Raw genomic sequence first — 19,481 nt, 5'->3', positions numbered from 1 at the left:
ACCTGAATCCTAAAGCAGTCTCTCCCGTGCTTCAGGCACTACCGCCGCAAAGATCAGCAAGGGGATAATTACCAGGTTCCCTTTGCGTAAAAGTTGACTATGAGAAGAAGTTGTCCCTGCTGCAGAGCTGGAAGTATTAGGAGGGAGGACAGCAGTTAGAAGGGGTTGTGCTGGCAAGAGGGAAGGAGCAACGTGCAAATCTAAAGCGAGGAAGAGACGCGAGTGCAGCGAGGCCACGTGAAGCAGTGTGCTTTCTGCAAGAGACTCCGGTTTTGCGATTATGGTGGACCGGGCAGTTATGAGAAGCGTAGAGACAGACTGTCAGTTTTAGCAGCGCAGAAAGGAACCGCTGCTGTGGAGGAGGGCTCTGAGGATGGTGGCTGCTCAGCTGACAATTAAAAAGCGCAAAGCAGAAATAACAGTCTCGACAGACGAGGAACCCAAAGGCGGAGTTGAAGGGGGGGTGGGGTGTGTCAGAAAAAGATCCTGGAAAGCGCCAACAGACGGAGAACCTGCCATGGGAAACCTGGATGGAATATTAGCACATGAACAAGGGAGCATTTGAAGGGGAAGGTGGAGAAAAACAGTGACTTGAGTGTTGGAGAAACTAGCCTAAAAGGCTTTCTTTTTCTCTTAGGGAATGGACTATTTGGGCTCCCGTCAGTATGTGCACCGCGACTTAGCAGCAAGAAACGTCCTTGTTGAAAGCGAGAACAGAGTGAAGATCGGAGACTTTGGTCTCACCAAAGCAATCGAGACCGATAAGGAGTACTACACGGTCAAAGACGACCTTGACAGCCCTGTTTTTTGGTAGTAACTTACAACTCGTTTTCTTTAACCAGACTGTGGAGCAGGATAACTTGTCTGCTCCTGTACGCTTTGGCTTTTAGGCATCCTGAAGATTTTTTCCCGTTTTGATAAGAGGCCTAAGTAAAGATACAACATCAGAGCAAGGAGGCGGCACCTGGTGTACTACACTTACCTAATCTTGTGCCGTTTATTTCTTCTTGCACTTAACGATCCATTTTCCCACAACTGGTTGTGGTCTCCTTTAGTTTCACAGTGACTTGCTGCCTAACAGTTGTCCCTTATTTACTACTTCTGTGGCATCCCAAGCCCTGTGAGCACGTTAATTGACGTACAAGGACTCTACAAATGCAGACCGTGCCTCTTTAGTTCGCTTTAAATGCATCTGGGTGGTGCACGTATGAATAGATCCGTGCAGCTCTGAATAAAAGTTTAATGCTGTCGTGTTGTGTCCACAGGTATGCTCCTGAATGCTTGCTTCAGAGTAAATTTTACATCGCCTCGGATGTCTGGTCGTTTGGGGTGACGCTGTATGAACTGCTTACCTACTGTGATTCGGAGTCCAGTCCCATGGCAGTAAGTGGCTGTGAAAGAAATTGCTGCTCAGGCTGCTTACATCAGATTTTTATTATTTTTTTTTAAATTTATTATTTTTGGAAACAAGAAGTGGGATGAATCTCTTTATCTTATAAAAACAACCCCCGTGGTTGTCTTTCACTGAAGACCCTGTACAGAGATGAGTTGTGGTGACTGTGTGTCCTGGCGAGGAAACTGTATTTATAAACGTGACTCTCTGTTTTCTAACGTGAGGATACGGTGCACAGGATCCGTACGATAAGCACCTACTGTTCGTTTTCATTTTGAGATTCAAATTTCATCTGAATGTCGAATTGAAAGGGCTTGGATTTGCGCGGGGCGAGAGGGATGCGCAGCTGACTCCTGCTCTTTTCACAGGAGTTCTTGAAAATGATCGGCCCCACGCAGGGACAGATGACGGTAGCGCGGCTGGTGCGTGTCTTGCAAGAAGAGAAGCGTTTGCCACGTCCCCCCGGCTGCCCAGAGGAGGTAATGGATGCACCTACGCGTCGATAACGGTGTCCTTCCTTTGACACTAAATTAGCAGCAAAAGCGCCACACGTTCATGGTTGAACGGGCCTGGCTAATCTCGGTAGGGAAGCCTTCAGGTTTGCTATTAGAAAGGCATTTCCAAGTTTGTTTTTTAAGCATTATTTTAAAATGTTTTTTGACACTGAGGTTCCCAAGATTGCGACGTCCCTTCAGAGGGGTTAAGAACTTTGCTTTAGTATCTGGATCCATGTCAAATTCACTCAGAACCCTTCTGAGTTTTGAAATCTAGAGTTCCTGGGTGTGCAGCAACCCAGACTGAGAAGCAGCTCAGCAGGGTCTCGGTTAGCAGACCCCGACGCGCAGCCTGTCTCCTCCTGCCCTTGGAGGAGCCGGGAGACAGCCGGGCTCTGCCCCGGGGATGGGCCGTAGGTCCGCAGCCTCCGCCAGAGCCGCAAGCCCGGAGAAGGCTGTAGGGAGGCGAGGGGCAGGCTAGTTCTGTCCGCGTGCGTGGCTCGGCGCGGGGCAGGCGGCTGCTGCCGTGACCTGCGAGGACGGGGAGGCGAGCGACGCGTGTGGGACCCGAGTCCCGCTGGCGTCTCCGCAGCGGAAGGACAGAGCGGAGCTAAGGAGGAGCCGCCTGTCCCGCGCTCCCGCAGGCTCCTGCTGCCCGAACCAGTGTGGCGTTTAGAGGTGAAGCCGGCTGCGGGTGCCCGGCCCCTAGCCAACAGGTACGTACCGCTGCTAAACCAGTATAGCAATCACCGAGAGGTAGGCAGTAGCCATTTTGATAAAACACCCAGTCTTGAAACGGCGCTGAGCTGCATCGTTTTAAGCTGCATCGTTTTAAGCTGCATTGTTTCAAGCTGCATCGTTTCAAGCTGCATCGTTTCAAGCTGCATTGTTTCAAGCTGCATCGTTTTAAGCTGCATCATGTTTTAAGCTGTCTACGCTACTGCTGCGTCAGCTGTTCGCACTGTCAGACGCGTACCGCTACTTAAACAAAAAAATGCCCCCCGTTAACAGATACTTGCTAATTCTGATCAAAATCTGAGGTGTGTTTCTGTCAGCGGTCTTCATTTCATACTAGTGAGAATCCGCTCCGTTATATTTAGTGGAAAAAGAAATGAAATGTTTCACTCCTCCTTTAAAAATTTCTCTTTTTTTGTTGTTAGGTGGACCAGCTGATGAGGAGGTGCTGGATATTCAAGCATGACGAACGGACAACCTTTCACAATTTGATTCAAGGATTTGAAACGATTATGAGTAAAATGTAATTATTTTTTTTTTATATATTGTCAGTACTTCTTTAAATGTGTGTCAAAATATAAATGCCCAAGACCCTTCATTTTTTTTTTAAGTACTGTAATTTGTACTCTGACTGTGCTAATGCGTTTAACTGTTTTTCCAACAGTTTTCCTTTTTAATTTTAGTGAACAGTTGGATCAAATTAATTAAAAGGTATGACAGAAACAATAGCTTCAACTCCTTTTGCTGCTGTTATTGCAAGGCAGTTTTATCGTTATCTGAGAATGGTCTCGCCACAATTTGAACTACCCTGATGAATGCGAATTGAAAGAGCCGTGTCAAAAAACGCTGCAGTTCTCAGTGCAGTCGGTAGCATTTAAAACAAGTCTGCTGTGCGCGCTTATTCCTTGAATAACTAAAGTAGTGGACCTAAGAGGACTGGATACAGTAATTTGATAATTTTTATGGGGTTTTGGAAAAAAAAAAAGTTTGGCTGACAAATATCCTTCATGTGCACGTAAATTTTAGTAGCAAAAAAGCCAACTCTGGCATAAAAATCCAGAGAAGACAAAATAATCAGCTCGTCTTAACCAGCCTTAACACATATTTAAAAGAATAAATTGCTTGACTGTCATGTTCAAAAAAAAAACAAACAAAAAAAGCCTGGATCAGCATGTATAGTTACGCGGTTCTGTAGCTCTTGCACATGCCAAGGCAGTGTTTTTCAGCTCGTACCGCAAGGGTGCTACAGTGCGGTGAAACGTGCATAGGAAATCCGTTACACAGCTTCGGGGTAGAAAAGAAAACGAATCCGTGTACGGAATGTGGGGAGCGCTAAGAAGAAGAATTACCTGAAGGAGAGGACGGAGCCAGGGGGGCAGGGTCCCTAGGAGCGGAGGAGGAGGAGAATGCCTCCAACGCACAACCCAGGCTCTGTGCTACCAGCGGTGCCCTCCGAGCGGGGCACGTCAACGCGCGTTTCTTTGTACTCAATGATTTCTTTGGCCAGCAGGTTAATTCGTTTTAGCAGTTCCGCTCTAAAGCCATTCATTTGGCCTAAGGTGATGATTCTTTAAACGACGGCCTCGGCCTTTACTTCATTTCACTTCCGGACTCAAACCCTGCCCTTGGGCAGTATGTTCAGTTAACCAAAGGGAAAGCCAGCGGGGCCAGACTGGGACCACGTCCGTTTTATTGTCAGGACCAGCTTTAGCATTTAAACTGTAAGCGAGGCAGTGAGGGCGCTGTACCTTTGTCGTGTAAACCTGTCAGGCTTCGAAACTGGAAACCTTTCGCTGACCCACGTCCTAGAACTTGGGAGATAATGTTTTCCCACCACACCTGGATTTTGAAAATGCTTTGAGGAGATACTCAGTTCTGGCAATGTAGTATGATGTCTTTAAATATATATCTATATATATATATATAAAAAATTGCAATTATGAGCGGCAACGAGGTCAGATTTATTTTTACAGTATTACCTGTTTTTTCTGTATGTCACTTATGAACCTGATTTAAATCTGTAAGCACTTTGTTACTCTTCATACAAACAAATCTAATAAAGATTTTTTTTTTTTCTCCACGTGCATATCTTTTTTTTAATCATAAATTAAACAGAGAAAGATTTTTAAATGTAACTTCCATAGGAATGGTGAACAGAACATGTTGTCTTCAAAAACCTTTCCCTACATTAAATGATTGCTGTAAAGGTACTCCAGAGATGTTCTCCTCCCACAGAAAGCCGCTTTAAATGTGTACCAACAATTTATTTTCATCGAAAAGCGTAACAAGGTGAGCGAGTTGCATATACAAACAGTTGGAACAAAATATTACAAGTGAATTTATCCATACATACACATAGAATCCCCGAAAAGCTCCCGTCACCTGCGTTGCTGTCTGGCTGTCTTAAGCAGTCCCTGCCTGTACGCACAGCGCGTACGAGCTACCGAAGCCAACCGCTGAGGGAGGAGTCGTTTTCAGTGTGTTGGGTGGGGTTTTTAAGCTTTGAAAATGTGTGTCCTGGTCACATCACAAAGCTTGAAAGGCAAAGTTTAAGACTTTTTTTTTTTTAATAAAAAAATCAGTATTGAAAAATGGCTTCAGTATTATCTAGCAAGATTAAGAAGGACCTGGAATTTGGTGAATTCAGTCCAAATGAATTCGCAACAGGATTCCAAGGCAGCAAATCCACACTGTCTGGCACAGAGGGCTGGCTCATAATTTATCTGTCACAAACATTGATTTCTAAAGTACTGATTTCTCAGTCTTCAGCTACAAGGATTAACAGCAGAAAAGAAAAGACTCTAGCCCGAGTTGCTTAATGAAGAAGCTAAAAATACAAAGTCTGGCTTTAAAAGAAAAAAAAAAAAAAGCCAGAAATCCAATCAAGCTGGGAAGGGCTGGCTGTGCGGTGCCATCTGCTCGGCCCCAGGCTGGGCGACGGGCCCCGGGCCGTGCCGACGCCGGCAGGCTGCACTCACAGGCACGCAGGCGGGCTGCCACGGTTCACGGTGTCTGGGTGTGAGCCCGTACCGTACACCTGGGACAGGTGAGTGAGTAAATATCTTTTCCTTCTTGTGAGAACTACTTCATGCAAAAGGTACTATGGAAGGAGGAGGGAAACCGGATGCTCGCTCTAGCAGGCTTTGGAGTGCAGCAGATTGCAAAAGTTAAGATGCTTGGGGAAAAAAGAAAAAAAAGACAGTGAAGAGCAGGAAGGCAGGATTAAAGACGTCATCCGAGGAGCACGTCAGTATTGCTTCTGCTCTAACTCTGAATCATCCCGACCCAGAAGAAGTCAGAACAAGTACAACAGGCAGGTGATTTCTTCCACTTTCGGTTATCTTTAACAACGCTCCACCACCTGAAGTGCTGCCAGCAGCCCTGCCTCACTGACGCGCGTGCCTGGTGGAAGGAGGACAGTGCTTTGCCACAAACACTGTTTTACGCGGATGCAGTCACAAACTGCAACTTACTTATTCCAAGGAAAAGCTGTGGATTCTTGGCCTAGAAGCAGATAAAGGTTACTTTGTTGTCCAAGTATCACCTATCCAAATCGAATTTAATATTGCAAGGCAGCACACAGTATAGCATCTTACTTTTAACAAACATTTATTGAAAACATCACAAAGGCTCTGGTAATACATTTGGTATATCTCCATTTCAGGATTAAGAGGAAATATTAAAAATATAAAGGCTGTAAATGCAGAACTCTTAATCCTGGAAAAAGTAAGATTGAAAAAAACCCACATTCTGAGTTAAAAAAATAAGAAAAACTTACTATCAAGACTTCATCTTTTAACTTCCTCAGTCTGAGGACTAGAGAAAGGATCAGCCTTCCCACCCCAGTATTTTTTATTGCTTTTGGCCGGTAAGCTACCCAAACTCACCAAGTTGTTACTTTTTGCTTTGTCAGCTTCAGCCCACTGTTACTTTCAGTGGCAGACGACAAAGGAAACACCATCCCCTCCTTTCAGAAGGCAAGTCAGACCACCGCCAAACGGCTAACCTCGTAGCAATACGTACCGTTTCCTTGGCAAAGCTGCCCGTTACAGAGGCTGTTCCTCTTGGGATATTTATAACCCACACAGAAAGAATATTATTTGTCTGAAGTTAAGGCAGCAATAAATAGCAGAGGTACGAAAAGCCTGCCTTCACACCCTAAGGCAGGAGCGATTATTTAGGTCTCAATAAACGCGCTTTTTTTTAAGCGAGGATTCTCCGTAACGTACTGCGGAGCCCTGAGTCTGCTGGCCAAGGTACTCCACGGGGCCAGGTTCTGGGGAGGAAATGAGGTACGAAGAGCCTCGCTTCTCGCTTCTCGTTGGAGCCACCTAAGGACAAGAAGGAAAACAAGTGACACATGATCCAGAGCAAATGGTGTCAATAAATAAAGCTCCAGCCTGGGAATTACCAAGGACCATGAGCCAGTAACCGATTCCAAAGGCCCGACTCCTTCGGCTTTAAGGTCCAGCTATACACAGCTCATGAGTCACTGTTTGTGCCCTTTCCCTAAAAAAAAAAACCAATCGTAAATGCATTGGTGCCCCACCGTACATGCATTTTTGTGAGGGCAAAGGGCTGGCTGGGCCAGGTGGCCCCGCTCCACAGTGTGCGTTTATAAAGCAGTAGCGTAATGGCCATGCTATTACCCTGCAGTGTCAGAGCAGCTCCAGCCATCTTCATCCTTTAAAGTAAAAGGCACCAGTGGGCCATCTTTCACTCCTCTTTCTTTTCTCTTGGAGAGCTGAATGGGTTAAACTGCCCCGGCACAGCTATCATGGCAAGTCAGATGCTGAAGGACTTGGTTTCCAGCCGTGCCAAAGCTGGTTTGTGTTGTGGATTACGGGGAACCGTCTGCCCCTCGCAGGCATGAGTTCACATGTGGTACCGAAGTGAAGGAGAGAGCAGTAACGGTTCTTTAATCAAAACTTCAATTCAACTAAAATGCCTCACCCCCATACACAGAAAGTCCTGGGGGTCCCAGAGGAGGGTTTCTGGTGAGGGCACAGGTGACCTAAGGCTGCCCCACCACCAAGGGCTCCTTGGGGTACGCAAGGCTCGGGTTTGGTTCCTCTTTGGGATCCATCAGAGCAGGATGCCCTAATCAGTGACTCTCGATCGCTTCTCTCCTTCCCCCAACGCGTCATTAATTTCATTACCAAACGGCTTGCTTAAACAGTGACCTTGTTCTAAAAGACTGAAGCATCTGCCCTGTAACAACCACCTGAACCACATCCCGCTCAACCACACGGCGTGTCCTGGGTTAAGTCTGGCTCCTAGATCAGAAGATTTGGGGTTTGGTTCATGTTGGAATGCGTATTTTAGAAACCTTAACACGTTTCACAAACCAGGACACCAATTCCTTAACTCAAGCAAAAGAACAGCCGTGCTGACCAAACATCCCCGAGCCGAACACTTCCTAGCAGTTCGCAGAAGCACCCCTTGCTAATTCACATTCACAACTCAAATTACCCTCTAAGTCCAATTTCATTTTAGCGTGCACTTGTCATTATCATAAATAGGAACTTGCTTGAGGAAAGACTTTTAGTTTTCCCCCTGTCCTCTCTCCTGCACTTCTAATAGCCGTGGGGATGTCACACGCGTACTGTAACCCTCCACTGCGTCCTGGCTCGCATGGCAGAGCACAGCATCTCTGCCGCGTGCTTCATACAAACCTCCGACTGTGGTCTTTCTGAACCTCCGAAATGCAGCCCACAGGAGCAGGAGAAAAATGGGTTGCAGGGTTAAAGCAAGCGCACACACACGAGCACACACTCTTAACCGATACAGAGCCTCTTGGGGACCAGTCTGTGTGCCCTCTTCACCGAGATTTATCTTTTGATTCCAGGAACAAGAGAAGTAGCTCGCTGCAGAGGCAAACTGTACTTCTGTTTTGTCTATGCCAAGGGACCGACTGCTCTCTTTCTGCCTTTTATGGCATCTGGCATTAAGACAGACAAACTCTCACGCAAGCTGTTCAACATCACCTCCACATACAAGCTTTCCTCTTTAGACTGGAGATAAACTGAAAGGTATTAGTTAGCTCAAACCCCAGACTATCATCTCCTCTTGTTACAATTTCACTCATTTCCAGTCATATCAGAGCTGTTAGGAACCTGAGAGTGCTCTCTTTTGCTGCACAGAGCTAGAGATTTCACAGCCCATGGCACCGTGTTCAGGCCCTGGCCATCTTTATCCCGAGACATGTGAAAGCCAGCTCCAGCCAGGCCTTGTCTCCTATCCAGGAGTCACAAATTGCTACAGTTGTGTGTTCCTTCTAAATCTCCTCCAAAAAATGGGAATCTCATGCAAGTCGAGATGCGAGTTTCTGAATGCCAGAGCATCACGTGCTGAATCCGGCTACTAACCTCTGCGCAGCAAAGGGATTTAATGCCATGATGGAGGAGAGGCTGGGCCCCTAAGCTCTCTCAGATGCGCCTGCTGACTTCAGCTGCGGCTCCCCTCGGCATGCCCGCACACGGTGCGAAGGGCCACGAGCTGCACTAGAAGCTGGAGAGCCAGCTCAGCATCCCTCCAGCAGCGCTCGGCGAGATTATCGTGGCTCTCATGGCTGCGTGACTGGGGCTGGACTCACGAAGGCAGCAGCTCATTACGCTGATGGGCATACTTGCCTGCAGCCGCTCCAAAACAGATGACAATCTGGCTTTTAAGGTCTCTCCCATCCATAAAAAAAAAGGAGCAATGTGATTTACCTACGGCATGAGGGTATGAATTCCTCATGAGGGTATGAATTCCTCAGTCTAAGGCACTCAGGAAATGAGAAGTCCTTTGTTCAGACTGAACAAAGCTTTTATCCCCACCGTCTCGGCCTGTGTTAAACCAGCCTCCTGTTAGTCCAGACTCCAGCCTCCTGTTAGTCCAGACTCCAGCCTCCTTTAAGCTGGTCCTCACTGCTTCCATAGCATTTCCCCATCCCTCCTGCATCTTTCATTGCTGAAAACTAAGTGTCTACTGGGTGCAACAGACAAAGGAAGCTTTGCTCAACGAGTCTGGCTTAAGTAGGTTGCATCTGACGTCTGTTATAATACAAATAAAATAATTATTTATTATATATAAATATAGAAATGAAAGCATTTTAAAATGGTTTTCCTCCCAGGATCCAGTTAAGAGTATTACAAAGCGGAGGCTGTAGGTAACCTGGACGCTGCCTTGACTTGCTAACTCCACTTCAGAGGTTTTATCCCAGTGGCACTCGCTGCAAAACATCTGCAAGTCAGGCAAAAAAACCCCAACTAAACCCAGCGTGAACGACCTCCTCCTCCTTTGTTCACTTCCTACTTTATTTGCCTCCTTCAAGGCATTTTTGCACATTTCACCCTCACAGATACCATCTTTCCAAGAAGTCTCTTCACAAACATCCAGCCTTTCTTTGCCTGTGGGTTTTGGTGGTCTGTGGGCAGTGAGGAGCACTGATCTCCAGGATGCTGGAGGGCTCTGAGGGGGTCTGGCGCTGGCACGCCCTGCCCAACCACTGCTGTTATTTATCACATCCACCAGGAACTGCGCGTGATCCTGAGCAACTCAGGATCCTGAGGAGCACGGATGCAGTGGAAAAGCTCTGCCTCGGCTTGTTGTGGGTCCAAAGTCCACTCGGTGGCAGCATAAGACAAATAAGAAGCGCTTCCACCAGCAGCTTGCTCGGGCTGCATCTGCAACCACTCTGCTCGCTCTCTCCTCTCACCTTATTTAATGGGGTTTGTGGAGGAAGCTGCAAGCTGCCTGGCTGGTATGATCCCTGGGCTCCACTGTAAAGTGTAGGCATGACCTGCAAGCAGGTACTGTAGTCTGGGGAAGATCCACCTGTAGATTCCTAAATGCAGAATGGGATCCATGATCAACCAGAAGTTGAGAGAAAATAGGTTTAATAATTCATTTTTACTTGATATAGTAATGGTCACTCAGCAGATATGAAACTATCTCAGTCACACTCAATTGCTAAAAGGAGTGGACAATTCACAGCAGCCCAGGCATGCAGCAATTTCTTGAGCAAAATGCAGGATTTGGGGGACAGTTTAGTTTACACAATTCCTTTAAAAAAAAAAAAAGTGTGCTTCTCATTGGTCACAGAAACCTCGGGCTATACAGTGGCCTGGGCAAGAAACAATCCTTCAACAGGCTCACTGGGAAGTAACGTTATGGTGTGCTGTTTCTCGGTAGGAGTATTTTAATACACTCCTGAACTTTACAGGTAACTTCGGATTGTGGGATTTTAAAGAGAGGAATATTTATGCCAGACATAATCAAAAGCGTGAGTATGAATCCTGGAGAGTAACCGTGCAGCGATGCCCTGCAGAAGGTGACCATGCAGTGCCATTCGTCCCACGCTCTCCAGCCCCTTATTTCTGCGGTACCGATGGCAGCAGCCACTATCAACAAACAAAGCAGGTGTCCAGAGTCCAAAAGCACCTCACAGCTGATGGGAGAAACAGCCAACGGAGACAGGAAGAAAATAAAATTATTTCTCACCTCAGAGGCTTCATTTTCAAATTCACCGACTCTTGCCTGGGTAGAGTTATATGCCTGAGCATAATGCTGATACCACTGCTGAACAGCCTCCTATAAAGGAGGAAAAAACCTCTTCCCATTAGCTGTCTACTAAGATCACTTTAAATGAAAACAATTCTTACGGCCTTGCAGGACAGGAGAACGAATAAAAGGCAAAGCTCTCCAAGAAGCATCAAAACATCTCTAATACCAGTGACAAAGCTCAAACCAAACATTTAAAACTATGTTAAGTGCTTAAAAGATACACAAGGCACCACTGCCTAGGCAGCGGACACAAGTACAATGTAATTTCTGTTACATGGAAGGAACAGACAGTACAAGTGTTGCTGAGTGATGACATGTAGCATCTCTGCACCTAAGTGACATCATTCGAGTCCTTTATGTTACTAAAGATAATACTAATAACACTAATACTACAGTATTACTGATTTTTTTGGACAGTATTTTAAAGATCTGGGGTTAGGAACTACCTCCAGGAGACATCAAAATGAATTTAAAGCCAATAATCAGATTCAAACAAAATATTCAAGACTACGTTACTGCTTACATGAAACACACAGCACAACGGCCCACAGGACATCTCTCTTGCTTCTCTAACCCGCAATTGTCACCAGATCTGATCTGACCAGGAGATGGGACTGGTCCCTGGCAAAGCTCCCGGCTGCAGCGAACGCCGTGCAGCCACCCCATCCTCCCCACCCCTCCTGGCCAGGCTGAGGCCCTCCTAACACAAAACAACCTCCGTGCCCACCCCTGCGCCCGCTCTCTGCCCTCCAGACCCAACCGACTCCCACAGCAGCCCTGCTCTACCCCAGGAGTTTCGGAGCAACACAGATTTCCTCACCAGCAGCCTAGGAGAGGGGAGCACAGCTTGTTTCTGTCTCCCTGCCGTAGGAGGAGAGATCAGGCGACTCTGGGGAGGAGGAGGTGATGGGGACAGGGCAGGAGGAGACCCACAGCAGAGCCAGGGTACGTGTCTCAGCACAGACCCAAGATTGTTATACAGATTACCTGAAGGCACTACGATCCAGTTCTTGTATTTGATTTGTATACAATTATATTTCTACACAGACTAGTGATGGCTAATGAAAATACAGAAATGTTATTTCACAGAGTGTCCCGATATCTGTGAAACCCAGTACTTGCTCTCAGTACTGCAACACTCTCCACCTTAACAGCCACGCTCTGATCACCACCAAACGGGGCATACGGTGAAGAAATCCCGTGCAGTGAAACCAGCTGGCAGAGAGCGCAAAAATTCCCCAAGCTATACAGGAACTTCTGGTAGACAGAACACACTCTTCTCCGGGATCTCGCCAAAGTTCAAGAAAACTTTAAAACTTCTTGGGAAGGGAGAGAGAAAAACTTCATGGTTTTGAAGACAGACAAAAGCCAAGCCAGAAGTGGTAAGAGAGTGATTTTTTAGCTGACTGCACTGAATTCAGGTTCTCAAGAAGCAATCCTGGTTATGACACTGCAGCAAGGAATGTCTTGAGGCTTTTTTTTTTGACTGGCATTAGGTGTACTTTGTGCTAAATCTACTCTGTACACTAGAAGAGATAAACTATCAGCGAAGAGGACCTACAAGGTTCAATCTGAAGAAAAGGGTGGGCTTTTGTTGTAGGAAAGCCTAGGAACCCTTGAAGAGCGGCACATGATGTTGGGCAATTCTGTTCAACTGCACGCAGGGCTATCAGACCACGTGTGTACCAAGAAATGCATTAAGAGTACACAGAAAAAAACAATAGGCGGCTCAGGGAGGGATCTCTGAGCAGATCTCTGCCAAAAATCCTGCTACCAGAGCTCGGAGTGACAAACCAGGCTTCAGAAGAAAGCGACGCAAAACAACATACCTGTGTGTACTCCCCATGCTGTTGGGAGTAATTAAAATAATTTTCCATTGCATGTTGTGATGTAGTTCCCTGAGACACAGCAGCATCCACGATGTTGTTCGAAAGTCCAGTCTGCTGCGATGGACTAGAGGCTTTGCTGGCAATTGCTGTTCGTAACACAAAGAATACACGGTTTGTATAAACACAGGGTTTGTATAAACTGCACAAATTAGGTTGCACTCTTATTTAGCAATATTCTGAGATTAAAACAGAAATTTGCTACTTCAGATTAGGCTGTGCTCAAAATTAATCAGTGCTACTAATAATCGAAAGGCTTTCTAGAAGTTTGTCTACATCAGTAAGCCTATTAACTCTGCAAATTTACCCTTCCCAAATAAAATATTAACTGTGAGGATAGATTACATTGCAATTTTAAAGACAGACTAAAATATTTCCTTAAAGATAAATGTTGTGGTCACTGGAATTACCTGCCAAACAGAGTAACGATTTGCCACACTCTGGTCAAGGAAGCTTACAACTAAAACCGCTAAATGTTTGCTTACCTGGAAGACATATACCAGGCAACACACTTGCCAAATTCAAGTAGGGGTTGGTACTAAGACGTATTTCTTTTGGTGGTTCTCCTAGCAGTGAAGTCTGTTTTTTCAAGGGAGTCTGCGAAACAATTGGACGGGTCAGTTTGCATTATAGTCATACAACATTTGTCAGAAATAAGGTAAGTGTCCCAGCAGGATTTTGAAAAAAGCTTAGCCCTATGAAATGTAACAGGAAAACTTCTAAAATAAATATTGGGGACAACTATCTGGACACATTGCCTGTACTTTTTTCTTGCCAAATACTTTTGTAGGAATGTTTCTCTTTAGACTGTAAGTTACTAAAGGATATTAAAAAACAAACAAACAAAAGAAAACCTTTTACATTCAAGTAAATGAATAATAACCACCGTAACAACCCCAGATGCAGGGAGTTAGCATTAAGTACAGGGCCAAGACAAAATCAACTCTTCTCACCCAGAGTCACAAGCAAATAAAGGACAAACAAACCCTGGACTGGAGATATGACCCTGTCTGCAATCTGCCATTAAAACACGTCTTACTGATCACTCTATTTATAAGCCTGTACTTGAAAGGAGAAAATGTTTATGAGTGGAAATGAAGTGTCATGACTGACTCACTCCTCCAAACCACCAGAAGTGTTTGCTGTGAGGGACGAGGAAGGGTACACTACCAGCTTACGTCTCCTTAGCTTATATTAGGAAAAACACCAGAAATAAGGAGGAAGTAGCTATAGCAAGTTACATAGCTTGTCTGAGATACATAGCTGAAAGACGTTTATACAGTATTCTACTCTACATCTATTCTGTTCATTTTTTCAAAGCCCATTAAGGAAAAAAATCCATTATTTTAATGCATTAATACTATTTTACTGAAAATAGTATTAATCAACAACTTTTCAAAAACGGTGAGACCAGTTTTTAAAGACAAAAAGCTTCAACAGAGTGCTGAAATTCTTTATCTGGGTGCAAAAGCAGGCATTTAAGATAGTGTGACCGTTCAGTATCAGCATACAGACTGTGGCTGTTGTGTCAAGGAAGTGATTTTTGCAAACTGGGCCTTCTGTCTACTGATGCGGAAAAGGAAACAATTAAAACATCGACCAGGATTTCAACAAAGAACTTTTCCTGATAAACAATATTCATAGAAATAAATGAATTATCTGGACTTCTAATGGTTTAATTGCATTTCCTTTTAACTAAATGAAATGCTGAAATAAAACACTGGTTTTATATATGTATACACATACACCCTATGTATTTTATCCATGTCTATCTATAAATAGGTAAAATTCCACTTCATTACAGTAAAAAATGATTTAAAAAAAATGAAAAGTGTACTTTCTGAAGCAGGACCAAATCTGTCAAAGCCGTCTAACAAAGGCACACACCAATACTGTATATAATCTATATTATATAGCTGTATATAGATTACAGCTTCAGAAAATATGTAAGGAAAACACAGATCTGATCTGAATTAAGAACATGCTTCCCCATAAATGTCGAAGTATTTATGTATATAATAAAAAAAGTAAATTCTGTTACTGACAGGAGAAAACTTCTGAAAAAACTAGACCATTCTGGTTCAACTTAAATCCCATCCCATCATCCTCCCACCCCCTGCCTTCAAGGGAATAAATATTAAAACTGACACAGACTAAGAATATCTCAGCTACAGCTAACAGAGTACGGACTAAAAGTGGAAAATTTACATACACACACATATATATACACACACACACACACTCTCCCCACTTGGAAACCCAAAGGCCCTACGTACCACCAGAATTGCTCCTGATTAGTCATGAAATTCAACCACAAGTTCAATTTTCGGTCTTTAAAAGGGACATTGCCCTTGAGATAATTTCATCATCAAATACTATGAGGCATACACATGGAAAAAAAAACCCTCCAGCATTGTAAAAAGATTCCTTTGTTAATTCATTTGGACCACCAAAGAGCATTATTGTTCTCTCTCTATTATTCATAACTGAAATGACCTTAAAATGTCTCATGAATGATCCTGTGATCTAGCAAATTTTATAGTGAAGAACTACAATAAGCAGTTGCAGTTAACTCTTAAGCATGTTAAAATAAAAAAGAGAAAATCCACACACAAGAAAAAAGAAAATATTTGCATTCAATGTTCCTTACCCCCAAACTTGTATCAGTACTTTTTAGTTGATTTTGTTGTTTGGTATGTCCAGCCCGCAAAGCTCCCGCAGAAAGATTTGTTAAGGTCTGATGATAAGGCTGTGATCCCGAGACAACCGCTTCGGCAGTCGATTGTTTATCTGGAGCGTTATTTTGCCCTGGTATAGCTTGTCCAACAATGTGCTGATTCGGAAAGAATGGCAGCATGCCCATCCCTGCTGCTGCTGCTGCTGTTTGAATTGGAGTCAGATTAGATGCTGCAGTCAACCATAAATGGAGAAACTTTTCTGTTAGACAAGATTTATCAGTACATTTTGTTTGTGGTTTTTACTAAGTGATGAGAAAAACATTTAGAGATCTATTTTACAGCTGTCTCAGAACACTGGATTCTGACGATAGTTTTTATTCTTTTTGGAATAAACAACTCTAAAGCTAATACAATAGAAGAAAACTTTGACTTTTCTAAACATTCACTATGATAATAAGTTACTTAGTGTTTCCTGTCACTTTCAAAAAAATCTGTGAACAACATCCTAGAGGATCCTGTATTGGAACAGAGGGAAAAACCCCACCTCAATTGGCATTAGTAAAATTCTTTTTACAAACAAAAGAGCTAGAAAGTATTCTCCAAAATTAAAATCTAGACATTCAGAATACGTTTCTTCCCCCCCCCCCCCCCCCGGCACCGCAAGCTTTTCCTTGTTCCTGGTTACTTACTCAGGCCACGTCTAGAACTGCAGAATATATGGTTCTCAGCGGAGGAAACAAAAAAGATGCACTAAGCAGTATCACAACTGATCTCTCCTCATAAAAATTGAGGGCATCACTGGCACAGAAATTTGCATTCAAAACTGACATCCATCACAGACTGGATGTTAAAGCTCTATTGCTTAATTAAATGAATGCAGAAAACCTATTTGTGGTGCCTCTTCAGCTACTCAGATTTATCTGCTTTGAAACAAGAAACCCCAAAATTTTGGTCCTAAACAAAAACATATTCCAAGTGTACTAAAAATGGTAGTAACTGAGCAAGCAGAATATTTAACAACCTGCAAATATTCAACCAATGCCACAGTGTACTCTTTCTTCCCTGACAAACAGATGAAAGAAGCCAGGCAACAAGGCAAGATATTTCAAGTTTGTTTCCTGCTTAAACCAGCAGATTACAGTTGATTATATAGATAGATAACTTGCTACCTTGCTTAACTATATAGCTATATAATGTGCATTATTGTCCAGCTCTCTGCCTACCTTACTGTGCAGTGATAAGGTTCAAATGTATTATTGCTTTTGCTAAAGTGGGAGAAAGTAAGGTGCACAATTTCAAGCCGAGCATTTCTACTGATTTGGTATGAAATAAAACGTCATTTACACTTAAGAGCTTCTCCACGGGTTCCCATGCCTGAACTCACTGATGGCATTACCCCTATTCCCAGTACTGTCTGAAGTAGCATTGTTGGAGGTTCTCCCAGCAAACCCGGTTTCTATAAGGAAGAACAGAAAACTGTGTAAATGATTAAAATAATCTGTCTGTAGCTATTTCTTGTAACTTTCACATTCAGTTAATCTTTTTAGATACACTAAACTGTTAAATTATACATATAGATGAAAAAAATTATTTGTTTTAGCAGTTATAAGAATGTCCAAAAGACAGTTGAAGTTAAAGCAATGACCTTACATTATTAGCCTGAATGTTTTCAATCTTCATCAGTTGCTGCTGTGGCAATGGTAGGTGAGCAGGGCTCTGCAGCAGCAAGTTAGATGTACTCCCCAGAATGGAGCTCTGTGAAATTATTAAAAGAAGTGTTAGTTGACAGTCATGGAAAACAGTACATTCTTGAAACATTTTCAGACGATACTGCTTAAAGAAATTTAAATTAGTTTCTGAGTTAATACAGCAAAGGAAAATAACTGTTTCCTGCACAGAACTAAATTTTTGCTTCATTCATAGAAAGTTATTTCAAGTTCTTTTAACCTCTCTTCCGCCTAGCCCTTTTTTCCACCTCACAACCACAAGTATGCTTTCTAATGGCTTTTAAAGGATCAAGACCATACTCCAAATACAATCCAGACTCCATTGCAGCCCCTGCGTCTAAGCCAACAGGGAAAGCTAAATGTGTTTGAAGCCTCTGCAGACAGACTAGGTAGGGGAGTTACCTACAGTGCCAATAAGAAAGATGAGACACAAGGACTTCAGGGGATTACGAGCTCTGTGAATAAGGACTTCATTGTTTGTTAACATTTGCATTGTGCCTTGCATTGCAATTCTAATACACAATCTCCGCCAAATATCTATACACTTCACAGGACTCAGCTGTAACTGGCAGGGACTTCCATCCTTTGCTTTACAGTTACCAAACAGCATCTTTACTTTCAGAAAGGAACATCCAGATGTGTTCCCCCCTCCCCCCTTTTTAGTGGTAACTATCTACATGAAATTCTATTCCAGAACCATAAAAAAGCTTACAAATCACAGTGCCTACAGATTGTCAAGTCTATAAAATATTAGTATTTTTCATTCAAAAAATTCTGGATCAGTGTGCCACCAGAACTGAGCCACTTAACAGCTTTGGGGCACCACGTTCAGACTCTGCTACTGGTATATTTGGCATGATGTGCTCTGGCTAGTACAGTGGCTTAAAAGAACCCTTATGTCCACTCTAGATCACAAAATCCCATTATGATTCATGCTAGCTGAACACAGGCTTGAAACTGTCTTTCTGGCAGCAGCTCCTGAGCATAATTTGCCAGGCAAAACATAGGTTGCTCTACAAACCTTTTTGCACAGCGGTGCAAGAACAGATACATGGGACTCTGACTGCGTCAAATCACTACGAGTATAGCCTTCCTCATTTTTTTGAGATCTCCTACATAGGAAAGATCACCAGAACCAGGTAATGAAGATGGAACCCAAAAAGAAGGCAGCTCTCCCAGTGCCTGGCTTTGTAGATTTCGCAGCCTCCTGCAAAACACCTCACAAATATTTTCAAGCCTAGGTTGTGTCTCTGTGTGGTAGGGTCAAATTCTCTAGGGAAAAAAACTCTATGCCTATAATACGGTCTTCTGGACCCAGAAATGTGCAATTTAGAACAAAAGTGTGCCATATCTAGATTAGTTACACATCTGCTATTTTAATTGTCTTAGTGATTTCCAATATAAATTATCCAGGGCTGTTTATTGTCACCAGTACCACTGGTTGTTCCTTCTAAACTTGGTTATGTCAAGAAAGAAAATGTATTAGTTCAATTGCAAAACTTTCAGAAATACAAGAGTGGAAAAACAGTTTGGTTAGAATCCTCAAAAGAAAGTCTCTGGGTTAACAAGAATTTAATAAACTGCTGGATGACTGAGGAAAACACATCACTGAATAAGTTTAAAATGCATTATTTTGGCACATGATAATTGCAACTAAGAGAAATTAAAAGAAAGAAGTTGAAAGTCATGCTGCCTCCAGAGTGGAAAGATTACTGGATGAATAAGCCATTTGTTCAAATTCCCCTCCGTTAAATCTTTTTTTATCAATTATTTTATAATGTTGTGGCATAATCATCCTGAAAATATTGTTTCTTCTCATTATATTACTTTACAAAACCTTGAACATAAAATAGCAAAACCAAGATACACAGGAAGCTGAATCAGTGTGTGACTGGGGAGGTGGGGAGAGAGTCAAGCCAAGCCTGTTCCTCTATCTTGTGACAATACTGAATTTCAAGACAATAAAAATAGTGACCTGGTTCTCTGGCTTTAGAGAATACTCTGAAGTAAGTCACTGA

The 19,481-nt window shown here is 43.5% G+C and overlaps 2 protein-coding genes across 2 annotated transcripts in view; one reads left to right on the top strand and one right to left on the bottom strand.

Moving 5' to 3' along the window:
* Window positions 1-3,946, top strand: part of JAK1 (Janus kinase 1) — a 64,636-nt gene extending 60,690 nt beyond the window's left edge. Inside the window, 5 exon segments of the mRNA XM_050901368.1 lie at window positions 638-810; window positions 1,266-1,383; window positions 1,762-1,872; window positions 3,048-3,145; window positions 3,306-3,946. Of these exon segments, the coding sequence (XP_050757325.1) occupies window positions 638-810; window positions 1,266-1,383; window positions 1,762-1,872; window positions 3,048-3,145; window positions 3,306-3,330 (525 nt within the window). The 3' untranslated portion in view covers window positions 3,331-3,946.
* A 1,148-nt stretch (window positions 3,947-5,094) lies between these two features.
* RAVER2 (ribonucleoprotein, PTB binding 2) overlaps window positions 5,095-19,481 on the bottom strand; it is a 111,422-nt gene continuing 97,035 nt past the window's right edge. Inside the window, exons 8-15 of the mRNA XM_050901076.1 lie at window positions 17,387-17,491; window positions 17,081-17,192; window positions 15,709-15,935; window positions 13,544-13,655; window positions 13,002-13,147; window positions 11,110-11,199; window positions 10,325-10,453; window positions 5,095-6,953 (exon numbers count right to left, since the gene is read on the bottom strand). Coding sequence (XP_050757033.1) covers window positions 6,807-6,953; window positions 10,325-10,453; window positions 11,110-11,199; window positions 13,002-13,147; window positions 13,544-13,655; window positions 15,709-15,935; window positions 17,081-17,192; window positions 17,387-17,491 — 1,068 coding nt within the window. The 3' untranslated portion in view covers window positions 5,095-6,806. The remainder of the gene's footprint in view (window positions 6,954-10,324; window positions 10,454-11,109; window positions 11,200-13,001; window positions 13,148-13,543; window positions 13,656-15,708; window positions 15,936-17,080; window positions 17,193-17,386; window positions 17,492-19,481) is intronic.

Source organism: Gymnogyps californianus, chromosome 8 (assembly GCF_018139145.2).
Source record: "Gymnogyps californianus isolate 813 chromosome 8, ASM1813914v2, whole genome shotgun sequence".
NCBI lineage: Eukaryota > Metazoa > Chordata > Aves > Accipitriformes > Cathartidae > Gymnogyps > Gymnogyps californianus.
Note: the sequence above shows the minus strand (reverse complement) of the source record. Positions and strands in the feature narration are given on the sequence as shown.